We start from the raw sequence: 27,621 nt of genomic DNA on the forward strand, positions 1-27,621 counted from the left end.
AACATCTTAAATATTATTTTTTAACATTATTATTTTGTATTTGCGTTACATCTTGTAATGTTAATGACAGAAAAAAACAACCTTTAAGCAACCTAAATTTAGCTCATATTTTTGGGATGAAAAATGTAATTTTTAAAAGCCTGGGAGTCTCTGTGGATATATCAAATATAAGTTTTAATTTGACTTTTGAAAACAAACTGATCATTTGAATCAGATGTTTTATAGCTAGGAAGCACCCAAACAATGCAGGAGTGGTCTACTTGCATAACATTGCCCAAAGGCAACTAATGAAAAAACACTATTTTAGTAAAAGTACAAGAAGAATATAGTAAAAATAAGAACAGCCAAACAAAATTTTTAACATATGCTTGCATATTTACATATTTTTATTTATGAATCACTTGTATGACTCATTCTATTGGGCATAGATATGACTTGTAACATTATATTAAGCATAAATAAACAAATATATACAGAAAAAATAAGGTATGGTAGAATTGGTATAATAACCAAAAAATTGGTTTCATTGCTTTGTTGCCTAAGGGCAAAACTATTACCATAGAGGGTTAACCCCACCTGAAATTATTACACTGCTGAAGTCCTGACATTAAATCAATGCAAATAGATGTGACGGAAGTAGACGTGAGAGATCAACATTGTTTTAATACATTAGAGATGGAAAAATGAACATTGAGGCCTGAGACTTAAATTCAAAAATGTATTAAACCCATTTCCTATATTTCTTCTTAAATTTTATTTAATGTTGTGGTAGTCAAAATTAATATGAACACCCATTCTAGCTTTTTTTTTGTGTTACTGCATTTTGTATAAATTACCTCAGAATTAGGATGTCAGAAAACATTCTGATCATTTTACATTATTTCAAAACATTTCCAAAAAAAGAAGGTTATTTAAAGACATTGGGAGTTACAACTGATTAGACAATCCTTTAATGGAGTTTCATGGTAAATTCAACCACAATATTTCCCACATTTTATATCCAAGGTTAGTACTGGTAGCAATGCCAGACCCTATTTGGAACTTGCAAATTCTGACATCAGAGTTCAAAAGAAACAGAAACATTAGCAGGCTGTTTTGCTACTATGCTGTTTTCAACATTCATAAATAATGTAGTCTAGAACAATGTATGATATACATCTGAACTAATAGAGATCAAACAGGCTTTTTATTAGTGATGTATAAATGAACTCTGTTCTGATTGACTGCTCTGCAAAAGCAATCCAAGCTTAACACTTCTTACAACTTATAACAGTGTTGAGTGGCTAAACTTCTGTAAACTAAATGGGAATGTATTTATGTCGCATTTAATTTTTTTTCCTATTCCAGCTTAAAAAATGCATAAGAAAACACATAACATTTAGAATATTTTAATGCGAGGATCACTTTTTTTTAAAGGACTGTCAGTATTGATCTGCCTGTCCTGATTGAGTAGCTCAGATACAGTGACTGCCTGCTGAGGTGTAATCAGTCCACAGACAAACTTCTTTTATTTATTTATTTTTTCTTCCATTTTCTCCCCAATTCACACAGCTAGTTACACAACCCTGTTATTAAGACTCCTCCTATCACTAGGGATGCCCCAACACCAGGAGGGTGACGACTAGCACATGCCTCCTTCGATACATGCAAAGTCAGCCACTGCTTCTTTTCGATTTGCTGCTGATGCAGCATTGTCGAGTAGCCAGCACTCAGAGGAAAGCTCAGCGACTCAGTTCCGATACACCAGCTTACAGACGCCTTGTGCTGCGAACATCACCCTTTGGAGTGATGTAGAGAGACAGCGCCATCTACCCACCCAGAGAGAGCAAGGCCAATTGTGCTCCGGTTTCAAACCAGTGATCTCCCGAACAAAAAGCAAAGAAAAGCTCATTTAAAACAGGGCTTTCGAAAGCTTAGTTACAACTAAATCTACAAGCTTAAATAAAAGTCAAGATTCCATCACATACATTTAAAAGAGTAACATGTTCAAATCTAAAATGTTGTCCTAGATCTCAAAAATGCATGTAAAAATCTTTTGTTGCCATTAAAACTCTTCTTAATGCATTAGCAAATAAAGGACTAAAGGACGAGCAAGTCTAATGTACTATTGAACCTCTCTTGGTTAAAGTTTTCCCCTGACACAAGAACAAGCTGGTATATATTTGCTCCCTGATTTCAAAAAGCAGAAGTAAAAGTATTTTTGATTCCACAATAAAATTAGCCTTCTTTGTGACTTTTGCATGCTCAACTGCCCTTATACACACACCCATCAATGATAACATTAAAACCACAGACTTGAAAATATTCCATGTACCAAAAGTGCTGAAAAAAAGATGACTAGTGAATTGGCTATAGGGCTATGGAGTCAAGGTATATGCCTTCAGCTTTAGCAGCCAGAGCCCAGGAACACATCTACTCTCTGGGTGGGAAAATGGTGTGCTGTCCCCTCTTCACTCTTATTGTGATGCTGGCTGAAATCAGAGCTTGGATTCTGGCGCATTCCTCCAACCAGATGCCCAGCATAACTGCTTTGTTTGACAAGCTAGGCAACCATCCCATGTATCAGAGGAGGCATGCATTTGTCCACATACTCCTAGTGTAGAGCATTGCAAGGGTTCAGGAAAATCCTTAGTGAGTGGTTGGAAAAGGCTCAGATTCATTAGGAAAAACGTGTTAAAAAGGACAAATAAATAAAAAAAAGCAACTGGGAAATGTAATTAATAAATGGCTCACACATCAATATCGAACAAAGATATGGAATTTTATTCAACAAAACAGAGGAGCACAATTATTTACAGTAGAACAATATACACACACACACATAAATGGAAATATTCAAAAAAGGACTACAATGACAAAAAGGAAGCATACCTCAAAACTGTGTCTACAAAAATTAGTTTAAAACACAGTTTTCATTTTCGTCATGTCTGCAGTGGCCTCTACCACAATATTCTCAATGCGCTTGTGGAACTGCTCCAGTGTGGTCAGAAGACGATCATAGATAGCCTATACATTTATTTGAAAAGAAAAAAAAAGAAAAGAAAATAAGTCATAAAGCATCATAAATCTTATTATACACACAGCAATTAACTTCACTTACTGTAATAACTGCACATACACTATATAGACAAATGTACTGATACACCCACACATTGATCATTTCTTAATAAAGGGTACCGTATTTTTCGGACTATAAGGCGCACTTAAAAACTTTTAATTTTCACAAAAATTGACAGTGCGTCTTATAATACGGTGCGCCTTTTGTATGGATTTTACTCGTCAGGTTGTAAGGAGCAGTAAACACACACTCCGTGCAGCGTTATAGAGAGTTTCAGTGCTATACAGAGTCCAGAGCCGTGCAGCTCCGAGGCTGAGCAGCAATAGCATTAGCTAGATGCTAACCGCTAAGCTAGCTAGCTTATTCACTGAGATCAGTATTATCTAAATTTTACTCGTCAGGTTGTAAGCAGCAGTAAACACACACTCCGTGCAGCGTTATACAGAGTTTCAGTGCTATACAGAGTCCAGAGCCGTGCAGCTCCGAGGCTGGAGCAGCAAATAGCATTAGCTAGCTTATTCACTGTTCAGAGGTCAGTATTATCTAAATTTTACCCGTCAGGTGTAAGGAGCAATAAACACACACTCCGTGCAGAGCCGTGCCGCTCCGAGGCTGGAGCAGCAATAAATAGCATTAGCTAGATGCTAACCGCTTAGCTAGCTAGCTTTTTCACTGTTCAGAGATCAGTATTTTCTAAATTTAGCACTTTTAATACTGCTGGAGCAGTATTATTAGAGTTAGATGCTAATCGCTAAGCGTTCACCGTTCAGAGGTGAGTTATCGGCCTGTAAGTCTGTGCTGCTTTGCCTGGCTAGCATTAGCTAGATGCTAAGCGCTAACTCTCTCAGAGGTGAGTTTTATCAGCCTGTAATCTGCTTGTTTACAGTGTTAAAACAAGCTACGGGGGACGAATCGCTAGCTAATATCTCACTGTCTTACCAGAACACGCAGGATTACTCAGTGTAACGCTGTCGTTTAAGTTTGGGTTAACTTTACTAGTTTAGGTGACTAGCTAGCGTGCTAGCGGATAGCTATGCTAACGCTGGTGCAGCAAGCCTTAGTGGACATCTGGAAATCTAAGCTTACTGTAAATAAACTGAAGCACGTTACTCACCCAAATAAACAGTTTTCAGGAGAGGAATCTGTGTAGATTAATATCCAGCACTCGTTTGACTTTGAAAGAGCTATATTTTGTATACTGAGACGCTCCACCGGCAAGCGACCACCCCCGGTGGGGGAAGGGAAACATGGCGCCACCCCTGTTCACTTTGATATAGGCACCCTTTCTAGTGTCACTTAACGCGCCTTATAATGCGATGCGCCCTATGTATGGAAAAATAGCAGAAAATAGGCGTTCTTTGATAGTGCGTCTTATAATACGGTGCGCCTTATAGTCCGAAAAATACGGTATTTAAACACAGTTTGTGCTGCTTATGTTAGACTAACTGTCTCTACAGTCTAGGACTAGACTAGAAGTGTTTAAGCATTGATGTGAGGATTTGATTGAATTAAGCAATATGAAAGAGGGTAAGGTGAGGATGTTTGATGATCACCACCTCACCTCATTCAAACTAAAAGTACAAGATGAAGATCCATTATTCAAGAGAATACAGTTCCCCTGATCCACAGATGAATACTCGGGGCTTATATCCCTCCATCCCACACATAGCATTAGGCATGGCCCCATGCCCCATACTCTATTGGCAATATTTATTTTCAGGGACTATACAAGCAGTGGGCGTATGTGCATGCATGTACACATAACTAAATGCATTAATATTTGGACATACAGGGAACTAGCACATTTTAACACATTTAATAACAGCTCATCTACATAAGATGCATGTAAATATATATTTTTTTAATTATAGAGAGATATTTATACCTGAGCCTTTTCACTGTTCTGGTTGCAGGTGTCTCGCAGCTTCTGCATCTTCTCCTTGAACTGCCGGGTTTCTGAGTTGATGTGCTTTATCCGTTCCACAATTTCCTCCCGTTTTTCATGGATTTTGTCATATTGCCTTGGCACAAAAACAATTAAAAAATTAATAGACTACACACAGATACATTTATGGACAGATTCAAAATGTGTTTCTATCCTGAAACACTCAAATTACAAAACTAAGCATGAATAGCTTTGCATCAGTAATTACCCAATAATACTTTGGACATGCTGGTCCTTTAGCTCCTTCTTCTTCTGGCGGCGTATCTGCTGCTTGGACTCCTTGTCTAGTTTCATGGCCAGCGCTCTCTTCATCTGACCCTCTTCATTGCTAAGGGCCTTCAGCTCCTTCTGCAGGTTCTCAGAGAGGGCCACCAAGCTCTGGACCTATTCACAAAGAAAAGATTACTAATGAGTAATGACTGAAAGAACTGGGGTTTAAAAAAACAGAATTATGCGATCTAATCCTGTTAACAACATTGCTATTAATGCATTTAACTTTAAGCTATCTGACAACAGGTAAGAATCAGTCTTTTCTGACAAATTAATTAACAATAAACAACAATATACCTATATACTGCTCGTTTGTCTGTAAATTAGGGGTGTAATGGTACTTTTATTTTTTTACGATCCATCACGGTACGGAGGTCGCGGTTCGGTTCACATAAACACACAGAATACACGGTTCACAGGCTGGAGCACACAAGCAGAGCGCGAGCAGAAACGCAGATGATTCAAACTGTCCACACACCGCTGCTGCACTGCCATAAAAAAATTAATAATCGTCTGATGTTTTCTAGTGTGAACACAGGTGCTCGTACTGTGTCTCTCTTTTTCGCTCATGCCTTCTGTCTGTCTCTCTCTTTCAGTCACGTTCCAGCATAAAAAAAATGAATCATGTTTTTAATTAATTTTTAAGTGATTGACACCACTATTATTTTTTCATTTTAACTAATGCTGATATTCCTTAAAAGAAAGAAAAAACTAAAATGCATCCAGTAATATGCTTAGGAAGAATATTTATAGTTTAAGCAGTTAAAATGCCTGGTTTCAAGCATTTAATTAAAGAGCTTAAGCCCCGTTACAACATTTCATCCCAAAAAACAAAACAATGTTATAATGAAGTTCCATTGTTATTATGAAGTTAATAAAGATTAGGCTATTATTTCTTTCCCACCAACCATACTGAACCGTGGGGTTTATACTGAGGTGTGAACCAAACCGTGAATTTTCTGTAGAGTTACACCCTTACTGTAAACTCATACACCTCTCTTCTTCACAACACATTTGCACAAATCCTTTCAGCATCAATTCAGAATCTAAAATTATATTATAAAAACACACAGCTATTTACCAACACATTAGGTAGCTTATTTTATTTGAATTTGGTAGGTACATCCAACAAACAAACAAAACAAAAACAAACAAACCCTCTGCTAGGTAACAGACAGGATGTGTGCACTACTTTTTACCTCCTCCTTCTGCTGGTTGGTCTTGCACATGCTAGCCTGCAGGTCATGCAGCTGTTTCAGTATGACCTGGATGTCTGCTTCCCCCTGGCTGGCACACTGCACCTTGATCTGCAGGTCTACCAGCATCTCATCAGCCAGCTCCTAAATTTAAAAAAATATATAAGTAGAAGTCAGATGCGTTAATAAAACTCAGAAAGCATTAAAAAAAATAACACAATATATCAAAATATAAATGCATCAGCTATTTTACAGTAATCAATGACCAGGAGTGCCCAAACATTTGCATGTCACAGTAAATGCAAAAACACACACAAAAATATTGGTTTATCTGACCAGTATGTTTTCTCTTACTCTTATCTTCTTCTTGCCATGTGGTTTAGCACGTTTTTGGTACTTTATAATAGAGCTATAATTATAAGGGTTAATGAAATGATAAAAATTTTTTCGTAATGGTTATAAATCAGATAAACAAGTCATAAAGAGCTCAAACACATTACTCAGCAGTTCCAACACATAAATAAAGAATGCTACATTAGCATGATGCTTTCCAAACTCACTGCCCTCCGTACTGTTAAACTCAGCTGTTGGTTCCATTACGTCAGTGTTACACATGCCAGAAATCTAGTTTATAACCTACAGGAGCTTTCATAACTCAGTACTGATTATGTGCCTAAACTCACATTTTAAGTTCTGAGCCAGGAGGTCTCTAATTTCAGCATTTAGGGCCATTTAACCCACCCCCAATGTTTTTCTTGCAATTTTAAATCAAGTACAGCATAACCATCAACATCGTGTTGTTCTGTTCCTGAGCATTTCTCATTCATTCCGGTTAGAAATACAGTAGCTGCTTCTATTTTTCTGCCCTCACTGAGACGAGCTGAGTGATACAGCAGGAAAACCATCCAGACAATTTATACATTTTATTTGCTCCCACTGGGCAAAGTCATAAAAATGTTATGCGTATGACATGCAGCTCTTCATAGCAACCTGATGACATAGTGAGAATAAAGAAAATCGAGGAATGTGTAAAAGATGTGAAATTGTGGTCGCACAACTTTCTCCTATTAAATTGTGATAAAACAGAAGTTCTCCTATTAGGCCCCAAAGCTGTTAGAAATAAATTATTCAACTTAAATGTTAAATCTGACTTCTCCGTCACACCTGGTTCAGCAGCTAAAAACCTTGGAGTTATTATAGATTCAGATCTAGCATTCGATAAACACATATCTAAATGTTACTAGAACAGCTTTTCTACACCTACGTAACATTGCCAAGCTAAGAAATGCCCTATCACTGCATGATGCAGAAAAATTAGTCCATGCCTTCATTACCTCAAGGCTAGATTATTGTAATGCGCTACTGTCTGGATGTTCCGGCAGTAACTTAAATAAACTTCAGCTAGTTCAAATTGCTGCAGCCAGGGTCCTAACTAAAACTAGGAAATTTGAGCATATTAGTCCAGTCCTATCAGCACTGCACTGGCTTCCAGTCAAATTCTGCATAGACTATAAAATTCTCCTGTTAACGTATAAAGCCCTACATGGGCTCGCTCCGGAGTTTCTGCGAGACCTCATCTCCTATTATGAACCACCGTGATTACTTAGATCTCAGGTTGCTGGTTTCTTAGTAGTTCCTAAAATTCAGAGAAGCTCTGCAGGAGGAAGAGCTTTCTCTTATAAAGCGCCTCAACTCTGGAATATTCTTCCCGAATACAGTACAGGCCAAAAGTTTGGACACACCTTCTCATTCAATGCATTTTCTTTATTTTCATGACTCTTTACTTTATAGATTCTCACTAAAGGCATCAAAACTACGAATAAATCGTCTCGCACAATTAGATACAAAACCTGGGAGGACAGACTCGCCTGTGAACTGTCGTTACTTAGGCGCTTGACTGGATGTTAACTCGACAGTGTCAGCAGGGAGAAAGAGGAAAGACCATATATTTCTCCTTTGACGTTGCGAAAAAAAAACAACACAATGTGTAAACTGCAGACAAGATCACACAGATCTCCATACAGCATTTTAATGCTAATGTATTTTTCATGAGCTGATGGGGTGTTTAACTCTGCTGTGTACTAAAACACACCACTGCTGTTCTGTAAAGTTATGTTATTGGTACTGAACTCACTTATTAAGTTAAGATCATCTGTTTAGTCCCACAGTGGAAAACATATAGCTAGTGTTGACAGAAGGAACAGGTCAGAAAGGCCCTCAATAGAAACAAAATTAGCGAAATAAGTAAATATATTAACCAAAAAGTCTGTGTAAAGTATCTTACAGCACTATCTCAAGAGTTTCTCGCTTTTCTTATGAAGTCTCTGAGGACATCCTGAAAGCATCTCTACAGAACAGTGTGTGAATGTGTGTTTTTGACCTCATTTATAGAATGTAGCGTGAGCGGGTCACCCCGAGGAGTCTTGGTTCCGCCTAAGGTTTCTTCCTCTTAAATGTAAGGGGGGTTTTCCTTGCCACTGTTGTCGCAACAATAATTGATATTTCTGTGCTCGTAAGAGGCGTGGACCTGTTTTTTTGTAAAAAGCACTATATAAATAAAATTGAATTGAATATTAGTGTTAATTTGTTAATAAATGGCCATAAATCATCTGAGATTAAGAATCATCAAACCAAAGTATGTGTAGTAAAAGAGTAAAAGACTGATCTGATTGGGGATCAGCAGTTCTGCTAAAGCTGAGAGATCTACCACTGAAATTGAAGGAAACTTTGCCAGCAAGATAAGACATTTACCAGTATGGATGAATTTGTTTTATATAATTATTAAGCACACATATATAAACATTACATTATTACCAGACCTTTATAAGAATAAACTTTTTTTTAATATCAGTGCCACATTATTGGGGACTAAGCCTAGTGTTCTACTACACAGCATTCAGAACAGAAGATTTCCATTGACAAAAAAAAAAAATGAAAATAATCCCCATCTAAAAACTAGCACATTGATTATTAACAGCACCCCGGTCTCCTCCATTTCTAGCTGGGCTGTTACATTATGCATAGCAGAGCTTAGATTCTCTGCCTGAACCCAACCCGAACTCAACCCAAGGCCTGACCGAACTCGAGCCATGTCGGGCCGAGATCTTCCAGATATTAAAAATAAAAAAATAAAAAACGTACACAAGTTAGAATGTTATAATCACAGCCCTGAAACTACGTAGTGAGCACTGCGCACACATCAGCTCCTCCGCTTGTTCTAATTAAGCACCTGAGCCAGGCCAACAAAATGCCAGGCCAACTGTAGTGGATTGCCTCATTGCTGTTTTATGGGTTTTGTACTGAGGCTATATGCTTAAAAAAAAAAAAATTGTTTATAAAGTGCTGTATATTCTTAAACACTGTTAATTATATTAGAGTAGACGGGGAGATTTAAAAAACATTTTTTTAAATAAAAGGTCTATGCTTCTTTAGTGTTCTGAATATTCTAAACAGATTTTGCACATTTAAACTGCCCAAAGATGTTTTTAAAAGCTCAGTATTAATGCTCTACATACTTAAAAAAATGTGGGATTTAAATCAGGCTCGGGCTCAAAAGGACAGTGTATGGGGCTAAGCCAGATTTTTTGGGCCCAATGTAAGCTCTAATGCATAGGTTTCCAGACAGAAATTAAGCCTAGTCTAGGAAACTGCCACACTATGTCTGGACGTTTGTGGAGAGCATTATAATGAATGCTACTTTAAGTTGCACCCATCTCTGACAGAGACATGCAAATGCACAGCCGGTGTGTATAGTTCCTTTAGAGAAAAAAACTACCAGAGGTGTGGAGTAGTGTAACTGTGTTCTCTGGAATGAGGTCTATTTAATACTTTTGGGATCTGAAGAGTTGGAATTGAGGTGACTGGTGAACATTTCACCATCCTGACTTCACTAACTAAAGCTTTTTTCATGAATGCAGAGACAATTACCTTTGAATTCTTTATGTTCTTGATGTTTTCCTTCATCTTCTCCATTTCATTTTTGACTTCTTCGGGGGATTCTACTATCTGTGACTTGAGCTTGGCGATCTCATCCTTCTGGGTGGCCACTTCTAACTTCCTCTGGCTCTGTGGAAGAAAACAGATCCCTTAAGATTGAGATACAATGATAAATTCTGCTGGAATATTCTGGAACATGTGAAATGGGTCAAACTATCTCATGTGACCTAAAGAGTAAATGGATGCATTTACTGAAAAGTTCAAATTGTATCACTGATCTGTACATACCAGTTTCTGTGACTTTTCTGCAATTTCAGTTTTGCACTCGGCCACCTGTTCATTCAGGGCACTCTGCAGAGAGAAAATGCAGTGACCATTAAATAAGGCAATATTCTGCTAGCATATTCCACACACCTTCTTTCACAAGTTGTCTCCTATGTATTTTTATACAGTTTAATTATTGAAACATCTGTATTAAAACATAACATAAAATAAACCAAGTACTAAATAGCCTTACATATGATCCCAAGCAGCTTATAAAATTGCTCATTAATGAAGTCATTGAGGTAAAATGTTGATTGTGATTAATTATAATTCTGATTTGACATTACATGGTACACAGGCAAAGGGTCTTAGCACATTAGCTTGCTTTTGTGGCTTCCTTTACTAGACCTTTAAAATCACCAACAACCACAGCATGAACTCACTTACCACTTCTTGGGACTCCTGTGTGGTGGCACTGTTTACTTCTTTGAGGGCAGCTGCCAACTCCTTAGCTTCTGCCTGCTGCTCTGGTGGGATAATCCTGCAGGAGGCAGTTAAAAATTGTCACTTTAACCCTGATGCAAGCTGGGAAATATATACCATATACAGCTCTGGAAAAAGAGACGACCGCAAAATTATCAGTTACTCTGATTTTACTCCTTATAAGTATATGACAGTATATAAAATGAACATTGTTCTTTTATTCTATAAACTACTGACAACATTTTTCCCAAATTCCAAACAAAAATTTAGCATTTATTTGCAGAAAATGAGAAACGGTCAAAATATCTAAAAAGATGCAATACTTTCAGACCTTAAACAATGCAAAGAAAACAAATTCATATTTATTTAGAAACAACAATACTAAGGTTTTAACTTAGGAAGTGCTCAGAAATCAATATTTAGGTAAATAACCATGATTTTTAGTCACAGCTTTCATGCCTCTTGGCATGCTTTCCACCAGTCTTTCACACTGCTTTTGGGTAAGCTTATGCCACTTCTGCCTCAAATTTGAGCGTGACTTGTGACTGTCCATCTTCCTCATTCCAGAGGTTTTTAATGGGGTTCAGGTCTTGAGATTGGGCTGATCATGACACTCTCTTGATCTGGTGGTCCTTCATCCACACATTGATTGACCTAGCTGTGTGGCATGTCATGCTGGAAAAACGAGGAGAGAAAAAAAAAAGTTCCCAGAGGTGGGGAATATTGTCAAAGTGGAAGGAAGTAAATGTTTTTTCCAGGATAACACTATATGTGGCTTGATTCATACATCCTCCGCAACGATGAACCTGCCCGATTCCAGTCTTGCTGAAGCATCACCAGATTATCACCAATCCCCCACCAAATTTCACAGTGGGTGCAAGACCCTGCAGCTTGTACACCTCTCCGTCTAACCATTAGATGACCAGGTGTTGGGCAAAGCTAAAAATTGGACTCATCAGAGATGACCTTACTCCAGTTCTCTTTGGTCTACTCCTTATGGTCTTTTGCAAACTTCTCTTGCAAACTGGCTCTCCTTTGCTTTTCATTGAATAAAGGCTTTTTTCTAGCTAATTAACTTAAATAACTTGAGCCCTTCCTCCAGGAGCCTGTTACGAATAGCGCTTGCCGTGCACTTCACCCCAGCTGCCATTTTCTATTCCTTTTGTAGGTCGCTTGATGTCATCCTGTGGTTGCTGACTGTCATTCGAATAAGATAACTGTAATCCTGGTCAGTGGAGAGTCGTTTTTGCCGCTGCCAGTCTGTAGCTTTGTTGTCCCCAATGTCTGCAGCTTGACCTTGTTGTAATGAACTGCCGTCTTATAAATTTTAAGGATGGAGGCAACATGACACTCACTGTATCCCTCTGACTGTAAAGCCAGAATTTAGCCCTTTTTTTCTCCTCACCCAAACATTTTTTTTAATTCCTTTGGCATGGTTAATAGTTTTTTTTTTTTCATTCCAATTACCTTAGACTTATTCCTAGCACTGGTTTTGCCATCCAGCTTGTCCTATTGCAAGAGGATTGTGATGACTACAGCAGTGTTTTTTTTTTTTTTTTTTTTTATACTTTTCCTTATTTAATAAGTTTTGGTTCAGGTGACTACCTAATCAGAAGCACATTAAGTAAAATAAGGTGTACTTGGGTTACAATTCAACTGACACTGGAAATTAATTGCCGTCATACATGTAGAGATATCGATTTTTTTGAAAACTTTGTAGTGGTCTTTTAAGTTTTTCCAGAGCTGCAAATATCATTTTAAGATGAGGTTGAGTACATACATCAGCTTCTCAATCATCTTCTCAGCATCCTTAATTCCTTTGTTGCAAGCCTGAAGTTTATCCATGTCTGCCCGCTGTAGTTAGAAATAAGCCAATAAAACAGCATTACAACTACTATACTGAGGTCACATTCATCTATAGTTCTGATAATAATTAAACAATCACTACAATTCTTTCTTAAATTAGAATTGCTAAACATTTGGCAAATATTTCTTTCTAGTCACAAGCCATCAAACAAAGTCATGTAATTATATCACATGGCACCTCTTTCATGTTAACTGGATCTCCTCACCAAGTAGTCATCAGTAGTATTGAGGTCAGCAAAATGAACAATGATTAGTTGATGATATAAAGATTATGACAGGTCTAGGTGTTATACAACAAAAACGGGCCCATGATGCAGTTTAACAATGATTTTTAATTAGCAATATTTATGGTTCTATTATCTGCTACATTGACCTCATAGCTACATTAAAGTAAATAAAAGCAACATCTGGACACCGCTCTTGGGTAATTAATATTTGAGAAAACAGTATAAAAAATGTCCATCTTAGGTTTGGCCACATTACTGCTTTTATTGTGGGATCAGGGGATATATATATTTATATAGCATGTTATATACTTACAAAAGCTTGCTGATGCCCTGCTATTATTTCCAGCCTCTGTTTCCTAAAGTGTAGAAAGTTCTGGATGCCACTCAGGATGGTGATTGTGCGTTTTGGCTCTGTAATAATAATAATAATAATAATAATAATAATAATAAAACAAATATATTAAGGGAAATACACAAACAAAAACTTTGGTGTGGTGTTCTTTACCTTCTCTGGTTCATGGCTAAATTAATGGGACAGGACACTAGTTTCTGTCTTGTGCCATAGCTCATGTCAGTCCCAAACTTTAACATTGGCTATGAAAATTCATATTCACTTACTTGGATTGAGCAAGTCATTCAGTGAAAAGTCGTACACATGACACATCGGTAAAAACTGGCACCTGAAAGGAAAAACATATCAATTTGTACCGTGTATACAAACCAAAAATGATTGACAAAACATCACCAATATTGGCATTTCATTAAACGTAAAGATATTGATTAATATCGTTTAATGCTGTATAAGTAATACAGCATTACTTATAACTAGGAATGCACTGATGTGCAAAATCCAGGCTGATGCTGATATTACACATGTATATATCTGACTATGCTGATATACACATATATGGCTAATAAAGGGACCAGTGTTAGCCAACTATCATAGCATTTTTTAGCATACAATAAACATGTGAGAGGGTATCAGCTGATGCTGATAAAAAAAAAATAGAGATCATTGTGTATCCCTACCTACAAAAGTGCCAAAAGTTTTACTACAAAATTTGATTTACATTCTTTAACAAAAAGAAGAGAAGCAACAACATTTGCACTTACATGGACAAGTAGACACTCATAATTGGAGTGGCATATTCATACAAAGACATACACTGGATGTTTTCAGATAGAGGTGCCTGTAAAAAACAACAGCAAAATTGAATTAAAACCATCTGCATTATTACTGCTATTCAAAGATTTTAGAATTATTCAATAATTTACTAATAAAACTAATTACTAAAATGAATAACAGTTGTCAGATACACCGCTTGTTCTTTGAATTCTCAGAAAACCATGACATTAAGACACCCATTGTTAAATAGTTTTTTCTATGTCAAACTTACCAGGTAATGGCATTCAGGACGGAAACCATACAGAAGCTGTAGCACCCTCATGTAGACTCTTTGTATAACATCTGCCTGCAAGAAAAAGCATGAGCAGATCTCAGTAACAGCAATAGATAAAGCATATTTTTAAAGCTGGAAGAAAAAGGTCACCTTGAGCAGTCCAGCTCACCTTGGGGTTTGGAGTGAGATCACTTTTAGCGAAGTGCTTCGCTTCTTGGCCCGTTAAAACATCTGTGCGGAAAAACTGCACAATAGCGTCGACTTTGTACACGGGAAATGTGTTTTCCATTGCAGCTGTGAAAAGGAGTGAATACTTGTTTAACATTAATATTAACATATATACATATATTATGTATACAGTATATATTTATATATAGACTCTTGCATAATATAAACTGCATATGATTACATGACTGAACTGAGTGGATTTTTAGACTAGCAGTATTGGGTCACTGGATTGCATTTCTATATACTAACATACATGCCTACCTACATACATAAATAAACAAGAGAAATGTCATTTTGAAAAAATATCTATTATTTTAAGATAGCAAGACATAGTTATAGAGTTATATAGTCTTGTTGTCCTTAATCAGACGCTTTCCTATTTTGAAATGTTCAAGTAGGGCTGGGATATTAGAAAAATAGCTTGCTATTCTTCAAATATATGACCGATTCTCAAATACAATGTTTAGTTTATATATATATCTTTTTTTTTATTTGTAAACAGACGGCACCGCTTAAAGCGATGAGCATTTAGTGTTGGGATTTTATTTCCCGTCCAGTATGCATATTTCACATACCCCCATATCTCTAGAGGTGCTACGGAGCGCTGCGTAGAACAGCACCGCCAAAGAAGCATACTGGTACAGCTCGCTAGCTAACGTTACCCAGTTAGCATAACAAGCTAACCCACTGGAGTGATGCTAGTTCAGCTCTGTGGAGTCAAACTTTTGTCTTGCTCTGTCCTACCTGGAGAAACATTATGTATATGAGAATGAGAAGGAGCCCCAGCTGCTGTTGCTCACTGCATGAGTGTTTTTATCAGAGTAAAAAAGGAAAACAGCAGCAAACAATCAAATCTTTCGCATAGTGCTGGGCGGTATACAGGATGAACCGGAAGGTAATTAAAAATAAAAATAAAAAATGATGAGAACCCGTATGCAATTTTTACATAACGCTATAGCGCTAGAGGCGCTGTGGAGAGCTAAAGAAGCACATTAGCAGAGCTCGCTAGCTAATGCTAGCCAGTTAGCACAAGCCAACACATTGTAGTAATGGTAGCTCAGCTCTGTGGAGTCAAGCGTTCCATCATGCCTGAAGAAACATGAGAAAAGAACTCCTGGAGCTGCTGCTGCTGTTCCTTGCAATATGAGTAACTATAGCCCTTTTGGATAATACTGTAGAGTAAAGAATCATTTTAATGCACACTGAACTGAATTTATTTGTTGACTAGAGAATACAGGGAACTGATTAACAGCTGCTTAAATACTGTAATGCCTCTAATGGCTTTAATAAGAACATTTCGGAAATTGTTAAAAAACTTGTGTCGTATTTGTGCAATAGAACCTTTGAGAAATATCCTCTTAAATACTTACATTTGTAGCATTTTAAGTCCATATACAGTGTTTATAGAATTATTTCAAATATTTATTTTTGAAACGGAGGCTGTGTTAAAGTTTTTGGCGCATCTCTTTTTAAGGTCTATTGTATTCATTCTTTAGCTGTTTTTTTATATTATATGTACTTCTAACAGAACAGTAAGTCACTAAAGCCCTATTCGGATGAGATTAGTTTCTCAGGGGGACGTATGTGGAAACATATTTCACACTTCTACAATAAAACTCATCCAGACTGCAATGTAAGGCTTTCCCACACATACCATTGCGATCAGTAGCTCTTTCACCTCCACTTGCTGTTGTGTTTACATGGGTCTCCATGAAAACGCGTGCCCAAAGTGTAATTACGGTGCGCGGCAGTGGACATATAGCTATTTTATTAAACGCGAGGTGACCAAACTCAGAGACATGAATCTGGACGAGATTAAAATTATCGGACGACCACGGAGTTCAGTAAAAAACAGTAGGTAATTCAGCCTGTAATTTTCTCAGAGGACATCTGAGAAAAACATGTAACATGGTCGTTCTGGACGGGAATAAAATCACAGAGGACCCCCATAAAATAAAAAAATTACCCCAGGACCCCTGAGAAACGAATCCCGTCCAGATAGGGCTAAACATATATGAAAGCCCAGTCATGCAAAAACTATAAATAAAGAATACAAACACCATGATACACTGTGAAACCGTTATTAAAAAATAAACGCAATATACATTTTTGGTTATGCCATCCAGCATTATGTGCAAGCTATTGTTTGCTTTACATTTCATTCCAAAAAAAATATGTTACTTACAAATAAAATAAGCAGCCCTCTTCAACCTGACAGGCAGATTTGACATTAAACATGACCTTCTCGTATTTCAGTTAAGGAAAAATGTAAACTATGAAAATCACTTTACCGGTTTCTGACAGAAACAAATGTCTACCTACTGAGATTTAAATTATTTTTATTCAGTCTAAATGTAAGAGTTTTATTTATTTATTAGGTTTTGTAACCTAAACAATAACCTACCAAAACCGTGATTTCATATAAAATAAGAGCTAATGGTCTAACTAAGAAAACAACAAAATAAACTAAAAGATTAACAAAAACCTTTCATAAAGCTTAGCGAATTTAACAACAAACTAAAGGTAAATACAGTAATTAGCAAATTGCTGAAAATAGAAATTGAAAAATGCTAAATAGCTATTTTTATAGACTCTTCCCACAGTTAAAGAGCCTATTTCACTACAGTAGAAGTATCTTACAGTTAGTAATGTCTCACAGTCAGTCAGACAATGTTCAGTGTGTCAGTGATCTGAACTCCTGCGCTCTGAGAGCCGTTACAGAACTAAAGCTGCGTCAAAATTACTGCCTTTAACTCTTACTCACTAAAACGACTTAAAACACATAATATCGCTTTACCATCTTTTTCAGAATTCACCTCAGCCATGTCTACAGGCAATTTAAGCGCTGTAAATGGAATAAAATTCAGTTTTTCTTTACAGAAACACAGATTATTAGTTACCTGCCTCTCGCCTCCAGCAGCCGATTTAAACTTTACCCGCCCCTGACGTCACTTCCACCAACCACCCAGCGCAGCAGAGCGCACGCGCAGCCAGCTCGCGACTTTTACATTAAAATAAAAAGAAAACATTTTTTCAATGTTTTTGTTAGTTTTTGTTATTTAAATCAACTTACTGTTTATTTACTGCATTATGCTTTATTTATGTTCATATTATTTATTTAAAGCCCGATATTTTTTTTTTATATTTTTTATTCCGTTTTATAATTATTTGTGTTTATGTTTGTTTTCATTTAAAGCTAAATACATGTTATTTATTAAATTTACACTGTGAAGTCTGTTTATATTTACAACTATATACAGCTTTATTTAATCCAATCGTGTAATGCCCCATTTCTGTTTTAGTTGTTTTTCCTTTTCTATGAATTTAATAAAGTATTGTTTGTATGTATGTAACTATTTGTGGTTTATATGTTTGAGTATGTTATTATTCTGTGTTGAATTGTTAACGCTATTTAAGTTTAAATAATTTAAAGGTGTCATTTGATTTTAAGCGAGTGAATCAGTCAGGCGGCGCACTGGGATACCTAAACAATGTTGAGCAAGTAGTTTTATTTTTTTTCCCACCTGTACTTGTATAGGCCCCGCCACACTGTCGTTGCGATTGGCTATTGCCATCGTCCCTCCTACTATATGATAGCATAAAAACAAAATTACAAAAATTACAAATATATATTGACAAAATTAAAATAAACATGTTAAAGAAGTTACAATAAATGAATGAGTTTAACTAAAAAATATGAATTTTGCACAGTATTTGTCGGCTCACTATCTATCTAAATGTGTACTCATATTTAATTTTACACAGTGCTGTTCTGATATAGTCTAACATCAAGTATAAATGGGTTAACCTTTTTACATTTATAGTGACACATGTAGCATTTTAAAATTATTGTTATTAAACTAATATTTTTATATTTGGTATTTTTACAAAAAATATTAAGACCAAAAAAATATTTCCAAGTACTGAGAAAGCTCGGCATTATTATGATCACTTGCCAAATACAAAACTTTTTTTTCCAAAACAGTTTACAAAAATAACAGTGCCTAAACATGTTTTTTAAACAGACCAAATTTTTTTAACAGGTAGTATTTAATAAAGAATTTAACTTACTTTACTTTTTGTCATTCAAATTGTTGAGTCCAAACTTATTTCTTTAATCTAAAATGAAAAAGCTAAAATGACTTAAGTAAAGTTAATCAATCATGTCGTGTTTTCATGAACTCTTAACCAATTAGATTAAAGGAGGGCGGGGCTTCTCCTGAATACGGGTGGAGTAAGCACGTTCCGGTTAGGCTGTTCCGAGTTGACGTTTTTTTTTTTACAGGTGTCCACGTCGGTTTACATCCCTGTCCTAATCTGACGATCTCCTAAAGTGACAGCTCACTAAAAGACAGGCAGACTCCTGGTCATAATGTCCTTGGTGGACTCGGACGACAGCTACGATTTCGTCTTTAAAATAGTCTTAGTCGGGGATGTCGGAGTGGGCAAAACCTGCGTGGTCCAGCGGTTTAAGACTGGCACGTTCATCGAGCGGCAGGGCAACACGATCGGGGTGGACTTCACCATGAAGACGATGGACATTCAGGGAAAGAGGGTGAAGGTGGGCAGCTTTGGCTTGGAAAACGGTTGAGTTGTCATTTGGCAATCATTTCGAAGCGCTGACAAATTAAAAGTCCTTCTGAAGCTTGTGAAGTTTCCCCTTTCGTTCTTATTATCCGTTCCACCTTAAATATTCCGCATAGCTACGCTCTAGTCTTTTGCGCCTGTTCTTATATGTGTCTGCGGGAGCATTTAAGGTGGAACGTAGAGTTCCAATAACAGGCAAACGTTTTAGGATGTAATGATTTAATGGCCCTCTTCGTGTGCTGTTAAAAGCCAAAATGTAAGTAAAGGACATTCAATAGCTGTATGTTGTGTTAAACATTTAAAACCCTAAATAAATAGCTTTGTTTACAGCCTGAGGGAGTTGTTGACGTACTGAGTCGAGTTGGCACGACAGGTTCAATAGACAAGTTATGCAACTCAGTCAGCTTTATTCTTCATATATGTTGTGGCAGCCACAAAAACACATAGCAAAATGTCTTAAAAAAATATGAAATACATGTATTTGTGTGTGTGGACGTTGAAGAGTTACATTGAAAAGTACGTGTGTATAATAGCAATATATTGGGACACCACATGAAAAGCTTTGTCTATTAAGAACTTAAACATATAGACATTTTGACATGTATTGTTTGTGGAATGTGTTCAGTTATATGACTCCAGTAAACTCTTAGCATTGTTAAAGTCACAGCCAAATATCCATAGGTTTATGTCCATAGCTTAAAAAAATGGATCCAGTTTTTCACATTACAATACACTGATACTGGTTTGCTGTCATGTTAATTGTGTTTACATATTTTAATTATAGTCTAATGATAGACAAGACAGTGTTAATGTTACACACAGACATAACTAAAAAAATCAGCAAGAAAAAATGCCTTTAATGCCATGTCATTTTGCATTGATGTTGATTCAGTGCTTCATAATGTATTTTCTTACAAAAGTTTTTCTTCATTGTGGAGTGTAAGGGCTTACTCATCCTATAGGCCTAAAAGACACAGCAGTGTACCGATTTAATGGCATGCACTTTTTTTACTAGTGATTTAGTGAATAATTAACCACACAGTCTGAGCACTGAAGTTCTGGGTTTACAGGGATGTGTTTACTAGTTCTGGACCCTGTGGATGGTAGGGACTGAGCGGACCATGTGTAGTCGTTCCACTATGGATGCCCACCAGGTCCTAACAGATGACTCAGCGAAATGTCAGCACTTATTGTAGTGGTTGTTGTTCAGACCTGGGTCTAGTAAAATAAATTGTACACTAAGTACATTTGTTTAATGTAATGAAGCTTTATATGTGTGAAACTATTTACTGATTAAATATGTACATGATTTCATTATTATAGTGTAATAATATATGTTATTAGGGAAAACAATTGTAAAATAAAAAGAGAATATGTTGACTGCCTCTAGCTTGAATACAAGATGAGATGTGGTTGGACATGGAGGCATACAGGATCCATATTGCATCCTGCATCCAGCACACTTACTCACAGCTGGAATCTCAGTTCTGTAAATGTTCAATTGGCAATAAATCTGGCAACCGGGCAAAAAGTGTTGCATTTTCATTTTGTTTTGTAGCAATCTGGGGTTCATTATTTTTTTGTCAAGGATTCTAACTTACACTTAGTGCTGGGTGAAGAGTGGGCAACATGGCCCTAAAATAATATCACAATAATTCAGGGTATTTATGTGATAACAATATTTTTGGTGTTATGACAAAATGTAACTTTTTCATCAATTTCATGAACTGTTACTTACCAAGACCCTGTTTTTGTATAATATAGTGTATAGATAAGAAATAAAGTACTGAAAAAACAAAAGCCTACGGGTACAGGACATTTACTGCATTTATATAAATGGCAAACAATTAAAAGTGAATACAGCAGATAGCAAAACAAGCACAAAATATGCCACTTTTAAGAATATTGCTATATCACAATGAGTTTTATATTGTGTCAGGATTTTTGCAATGTTATTGCATACATTACGATATGGGATATCCCTAGTCATGAACCTTGTATATCAGCTGATATTTATTTAGTAAAATGAGAACCTTCGCTTCCTGAATGCAGCTACAGTGTGCTAAATACATGTACTTAAAACAGCACTGTAATGTTTCCTTGAGCTGATGCTGTTGTTCTTCAATAGTTGCAGATTTGGGACACAGCAGGACAGGAGAGGTTTCGGACAATCACCCAGAGCTATTATCGCAGCACCAATGGTGCCATCATCACCTATGACATCACCAAGAAGTCCACTTTCATGTCTGTGCCCAAGTGGATGGAGGACGTCAAGAAGTATGGTGGCACTAACATCGTCCCCCTTTTAATAGGTCAGTCAGTTGATGTCCTGATGTCCAAACGTTTGTGATTTTTATGTTATTTAAGTCACACTTATTACTGACTAATATACAAATGCAACCCCCCCAGTGAAAGCATGGTTCCCTAATGATGCAAAATATCTAAACCATCATACTACCACCACCATGCTTAAAGGGATAGTTCTGTATTTTTGACATGAGTCTGTATGGCATCATCATAACCAGTGTCGTGCATCCACACTGACTTACCCCCCACAGCGTCCTGTGAGCCGAGTTCTTGTCCAGTTTAGGTCAAAGCGAAAGTAGTCCGGCATGTTTGCTGGGGTCAGGAAAATAACTCCTTTTTCTTCCCAAAGCAGTACGTGTTCAAAAGAGTGATTTATTTACATCACAAAAAACTAACCCTGCAAAAGTCACGCCTCGTAAATCACTTGGGTCCTACTTTCTCTCATTTCGTATCAGTGCGCGTCATTCTGACAGCGAGCTGCGCACGCGTCAACAAGCGAGAAGTAAACAAAGCGACCCAAACACGTAGGCTAGCTGTCAGGTTGCAGCGCTGCGCGCATTGATATGGAACGAGAGAAAGTAGGACCCAAGTGATTTACGAGGCGTGACTTTTGCAGGGTTAGTTTTTTGTGATGTAAATAAATCACTCTTTTGAAACCGTACTGCTTTGGGAAGAAAAAGGAGTTATTTTCCTGACCCCAGCAAACATGCCGGACTACTTTCGCTTTGACCTAAACTGGACAAGAACTCGGCTCACAGGACGCTGTGGGGGGTAAGTCGGTGTGGATGCACGACACTGGTTATGATGATGCCATACAGACTCATGTCAAAAATACCGAACTATCCCTTTAACAGCTGTCATCATGGCATTGTTGTCCAACTTTGTTTTGTAGTGTCCTTTGGGATTACTTGGATTTTTTGCATAAATTGGTCATTAAATGTGTTCTGATTTTCATCTAAGTCACAACAATAGACAAACACACTGTGATGATTTTTCTTAGAGCTAATTGGAGCCATGATGTGATGAGATTTGATGTATTAGTTAAAGCTGCCCTGCCCTATAAAAACACACACCCGTTTTGAGTTTGCTGTTCTTGAGAAGCATTGCTGGATGTGAATCATGCCTCACACAAAAGAGCTCTCAGAAGCCCTACATATGTGTCCAGGAGCACAGCGCAGAATGATCAATGAGGTGAGGAAGAATCCTTGAGTGTCAGCTAAAGATCTGTGGCACATGCTAATTTCTTTGTTGACAAATTTACAATAAGGAAAACATCAAACAAGAATGGAGTTAAAGGGAGGACACCACAGATGAAACCACTGCTGCCCAAAAAAAACATTGCTGCACATTTGAAGTTTGCAAAAGAGCACCTGGATGTTCCACAGTAGTACTGGCTAAATATACTGTGGACAGATGAAACCAAAATAGAGTTGTTTGGAAGGAACACACAGCGCTATGTGTGGAGAAAAAAGGCACAGCACACCATCATTAAAACCTGGCTGCATTGCTTCCTCAGGGCCTGGACGGATTGCTATCATCAATGGAAAAATTAATTCCCAAATGTACAAAGACATTTTGCAAGAAACCTTAAGACCATCTGTCCACCAACTGAGGATGGATGATGCAACAGGACAGACTTCTGGAGAGTCCTGACTTCAACCCAATTGAGATGCTGTGGCATCATGACCTCAAGAGAGCGATTCACACCAGATATCCCAAGAACTGAAACAGTTTTGTGAAGAGGAATAATCCAAAATTCCTCCTGACTGTTGTGCAGGTCTGATCTGCAACTACAGGAAACGTTTGGTTGAGGTTTTTGCTGCCAAAGAAGGGTCAACCAGTTATTAAATCCAAAGGTTCACATACATTTCCCCTCACTGTGAACATTAACATGCTGTGTTCAATTAAAACCATACAAACATATAATGTTTTTTTAGCAGACTGTGTTTGTCTATTTTTATGACATCCAAGTAATCTCAAAGGGTTCACACACTTTTTCTTGCAACTGTATGTGTGTTGGTTATGCTTTGGTGTGTTCTGTTATTCAGGTAATAAGACAGATCTGACTGACCAGCGTGAAGTTCCCTTCGAGGATGCGCAGACAATGGCTCACCAATTAGACTTTATTAGTGTCATCGAAACGTCTGCCAAAGACTCCAGCAATGTAGATGAGGCCTTTAACAAGATGGCAGCTGAGCTGATCCTGAGACATGGCGGGCCCATGTTCAACGACAACGTGACGGACAGCTTTAAACTCAACAGCAAAGACGTGGCCAGCGAGGGCTGGGGGTGTGGGTGTTGATGGAGTGGGTATGGATGATTAATGTTGGTTGCACTGTTGCTCCTCTTAACAGTGTTCACATACTGTTATCAGCTTTGTGATCCATTGCTCAGTCATCATCAGCATTTGATATCATTTGATCAAATTAGTTTATCTGGGACCAGTAGATTGACTATCAGGTTTTGAAGTGACTGTGCCTGATTAGTTCAGAGTCAACAGATGGTTTGTGGTTGGTTTTTGTAAGGGAGCTGTTTGAAGTTCCTATCTTTATTATAATTTATGAATTGGTTTAATGGTTTAAACCAAGTTGCTGAGTCACCTAATCAGACAGGAACCTGCAAAAACATCTCATGAGCTCATAGTGTATAAGATGAGAACTAAGCTAACTTCATTTATTTGCCATGGTATATAGATATAGTCTTTTACAGTTTACGAATAAATCCATTCTTCATGCTAATTTAGTCTAAAAGGATAAAATAGGTAAATTTTTGTGAAAATGTTTGCGCAAAACAATGTTTACTCCAGGTGACACACATGCAACAGATGTTATGTAGTAATACTGTAATACTAATAGTTAACCTGTTGTTGAGGGACACTTATTTATTAAACTTTTAATGGCTGCACAGCAGCATTAAGAGACACTTGCAGTATAGACTCCAGCAAGTTTCAGGTGTCTTACTGTTGTGTTAAACTGGAAACCTTGTTTCCACAAGGTTTCCACAACTTTGTAATTTAAGTTTTATTTTTTTAGTTTTATTAGACTAAACATATTAGTGTATGTTATTATTATATACAAGGAACAAAACCTTGTTGCTGCAGTTTTTCCTTTTTTATTTTAGTTTTTATATCATTTGAAAATGACTGCTGCCATTTCTTTATTCTGTTGTAACATCATTACGAATGATAAATTAAAGGAGAACTTCGGGGTAAAATGGACTTTGGGTGTATTAAAACATGATAAAAAGTACTTACCTTTGTTGAATAGCCCACCACCGCTCTCCTTCAGCTTTCTGAGATCAATGTATTTTGTGCACTTTGCCCAAACAGGCTTTAGAATGAGTGAGACATATTTTTTGCCCCTGCAGATGCATCGCCTTTTCCACCGTTATCCAGGCTCAAAGTAGCTCCACACTTTATTGGTAGAATCCGGAGAGTCCTGATATTTAAAACGAGCCATTAAAAACTTTAAAAGTGCACAAGAAGTTTATTAAAAACACTGTTTACATCCAATAACAAAGGTAAATCTCCGGGCGTCGACATCTTAAATTTAAGTCACAATAAGTCAACCGTCGAGCGTGAATACTAAAACATTTTGAGCAATATTTATGCAATTTGTTGTTGGTTCTTTGCATTCTAATATCGACAGTAACCAGATATTTTCAGCAAAAGCTGGAAATCATGCATTTCCAAGGAATTCATTTTGCAATCTGCTCAACTATCCTACCTATTCATTCATGCTCAACAGTTGACTGTTTTGGTAAAGTGCACAATATAATGGATTTCAGAAAGCTGCAGGAGAATAGAGGTGGGCTATTCAACAAAGGTATGTACTTTTTATCATGTTTTAATACACCCAAAGTCCATTTCATACCAGAGTTCTTTTTAAGTAGGAGTAAAAGCTCTTTACAATAACTTTCTGTGAATATTGAAGAGAAATTTGACCAAATTTGCATAATTTAATCTTTAAAATGTAAAGAAATCATTCATTTTGGGGGTTTTGAGTTTTGTTGTTGTGCTGTAAGAAACTTACTAACTAGGGCTGGACAATTACTCGAAAATGACCCGAAACAGACATTCAGAAGTCTAATCAAATTAATCATGCTCGATTTGGTAACCTAATTGTTTTGTTGTTTTTTTAATTATTGCTTTTTTTTTTCATATTACCAATTCTAAAGACCAATTTTACAGTGGTGATGAAAAGAACTAGGTATCTAGGTATCACCATAACTATAACACACAAATATAACCATATTTAAACTATTTTTAAACCCCCCAGTAAACTTCCATAAAGGTTCTTCTGGGTTTTATATGAAATAATGTTGATGGTCAAATTAAGCGCATTTCCACTGCAGGTTTGAGTGGTTCTGAGCAGACAATAATTACTCTCTAGTTTTTTTTGACACGTTTTGGCTTGGAACACTTACAAACCGGGCTGGACCCAATTTTCTCAGCATGGTTAGATAACCGTAGTTGGGACCACAGACCCGTTCAGTGGGAGGACTTAAGGGCTGAGCCTGGTTGTCTGCATTGCTAATGCCATGTTAGTGACGTTGGAAGTGTCCAGTTGCCAGCAGTGCTAACACACTACAGACTGTACTCTTTACTGCCACAATGTCATCTTGTAGGTGTGAATGTATGCACACAAGAATGTTAATACATCTGAAAAAAATAAGACATTTAAATATGTCTGTATAAAACATTTACAACTATATTTTCATATATTTAGGTTCTACGACTGTTGAATTAAAAAACAAATCATGTTATGTTAAAAAGGTTCTGTTTAGTTCAGTAGTTTAAATAATAACAATAACCTCAGTGCAGTGGTTTGATTTTGGTTCGGCTGCATTACTCGTTAGTTAAAAGTCTGTGTATGTCAAGCCAACTGTAGCCACATTTTTACTGTTTATATCGGCATCAAATTTTTTATTTTTTAATGTTCATTTTGATAGGGTTTGGTAAAGCTTTTTCACAGCTTTGAAGTACGTTTGTTTAGTTTTTTTAGTAATTAAGTTAGTAATTTATACTCGGTATATACAGGATGTATCTGGACATTTTGCAAGCCACTTTTACTCTTTTTCTAATTACATAAATAAATGAATTTTTCTACTTTGCTGTACATTTTGTACATCAGAAGATTCAGACACTATATGGGACGTGTGGGAGATTGGATGTGTTTTTATTTACTTGAAAGTGAATTGTAACAGAATCTTCCCGAGCGGATGTGCCTTACAGTTTGGAAACTGTTAGAATTATCAATTTGTAGCATTTTTCTAGTGACAGGAGGTTTTGGAAAAAAGGAAGTATGAATTTTATCTTGACATATTTTATCAACAAATTAAATGTTCTTCTTTTGTGATAATGTGTTTAATCTGTGTATGCAAAATAATTTAAGACTGAATGATCTGTTCATATTGAATACGTTGTTGATTTGTTATTTTAGGAATAAAACATTTTGGAAGCATGAGTTCTGAGTTGGATTGATAAATTGGCATTACTCTAAAATTATGGGCACCAGTGCAGAAAAAAAAACATTAGTGGTATCCTGTAACTGCTGGGGCGGTCCTAGCTAATGGGTGTAATTGGCCACAAACACGCACACATATTACACAAAAAATCATGTACATATGTGGAGTATTTTGCTCTGGGTAATATTTTGTATTTTTGTTGTGAATAGATATGGGTTACCCAGCTTTTACTACTTCCAGTAGTAAGTCCATTCTATGACATATTATTACCAAAATTAATAACCTCACTGTTTTATATGTTATACCAGCTCTGGAAAAACATTAGAGACCACTTCAGTTTCTGAATCAGTTTCTATGATTTTGCTATTTATAGGTATATGTTTGAGTA

General features: G+C 36.8%; 2 protein-coding genes across 5 annotated transcripts; one reads left to right on the forward strand and one right to left on the reverse strand.

Annotated features, from left to right (window-relative positions):
* Positions 1–2,742: 2,742 nt before the first annotated feature.
* Positions 2,743–17,875, reverse strand: nuf2 (UF2 component of NDC80 kinetochore complex). 3 transcript variants are annotated; one of them, XM_007229617.4, is made up of 14 exons: positions 17,774–17,875; positions 14,815–14,939; positions 14,643–14,717; positions 14,359–14,435; positions 13,864–13,925; positions 13,559–13,656; positions 12,933–13,006; positions 11,117–11,210; positions 10,694–10,756; positions 10,397–10,534; positions 6,473–6,613; positions 5,212–5,387; positions 4,944–5,079; positions 2,743–3,006 (listed from the first exon to the last, which is right to left on the reverse strand). In XM_007229617.4, exons 2-14 carry the CDS (start codon positions 14,932–14,934, stop codon positions 2,899–2,901), a joined length of 1,362 nt encoding a protein of 453 aa, XP_007229679.1. In that variant the 5' UTR covers positions 14,935–14,939; positions 17,774–17,875; the 3' UTR covers positions 2,743–2,898. The 3 variants fall into 3 exon arrangements, with proteins under 3 accessions (XP_007229679.1, XP_049327636.1, XP_015460529.1); XM_049471679.1 differs by having other exon boundaries at positions 17,778–17,857; XM_015605043.3 differs by lacking the exon at positions 17,774–17,875 and adding an exon at positions 17,671–17,766.
* Positions 17,876–19,119: 1,244 nt separating this feature from the next.
* On the forward strand, positions 19,120–27,232 carry rab43 (RAB43, member RAS oncogene family). Of its 2 annotated transcripts, none has more exons than XM_007229615.4 (3): positions 19,120–19,434; positions 21,589–21,772; positions 23,284–23,693. In XM_007229615.4, the coding sequence occupies exons 1-3, from the start codon at positions 19,246–19,248 to the stop codon at positions 23,418–23,420; spliced, it is 510 nt and encodes a 169-aa protein (XP_007229677.1). In that variant the 5' UTR covers positions 19,120–19,245; the 3' UTR covers positions 23,421–23,693. The 2 variants fall into 2 exon arrangements, with proteins under 2 accessions (XP_007229677.1, XP_007229676.1); XM_007229614.4 differs by lacking the exon at positions 23,284–23,693 and adding an exon at positions 23,816–27,232 and having other exon boundaries at positions 19,123–19,434.
* The last annotated feature ends 389 nt before the right edge of the window (positions 27,233–27,621 follow it).

Source organism: Astyanax mexicanus, chromosome 24, assembly GCF_023375975.1.
Source record: "Astyanax mexicanus isolate ESR-SI-001 chromosome 24, AstMex3_surface, whole genome shotgun sequence".
In the NCBI taxonomy this organism is placed as follows: domain Eukaryota; kingdom Metazoa; phylum Chordata; class Actinopteri; order Characiformes; family Acestrorhamphidae; genus Astyanax; species Astyanax mexicanus.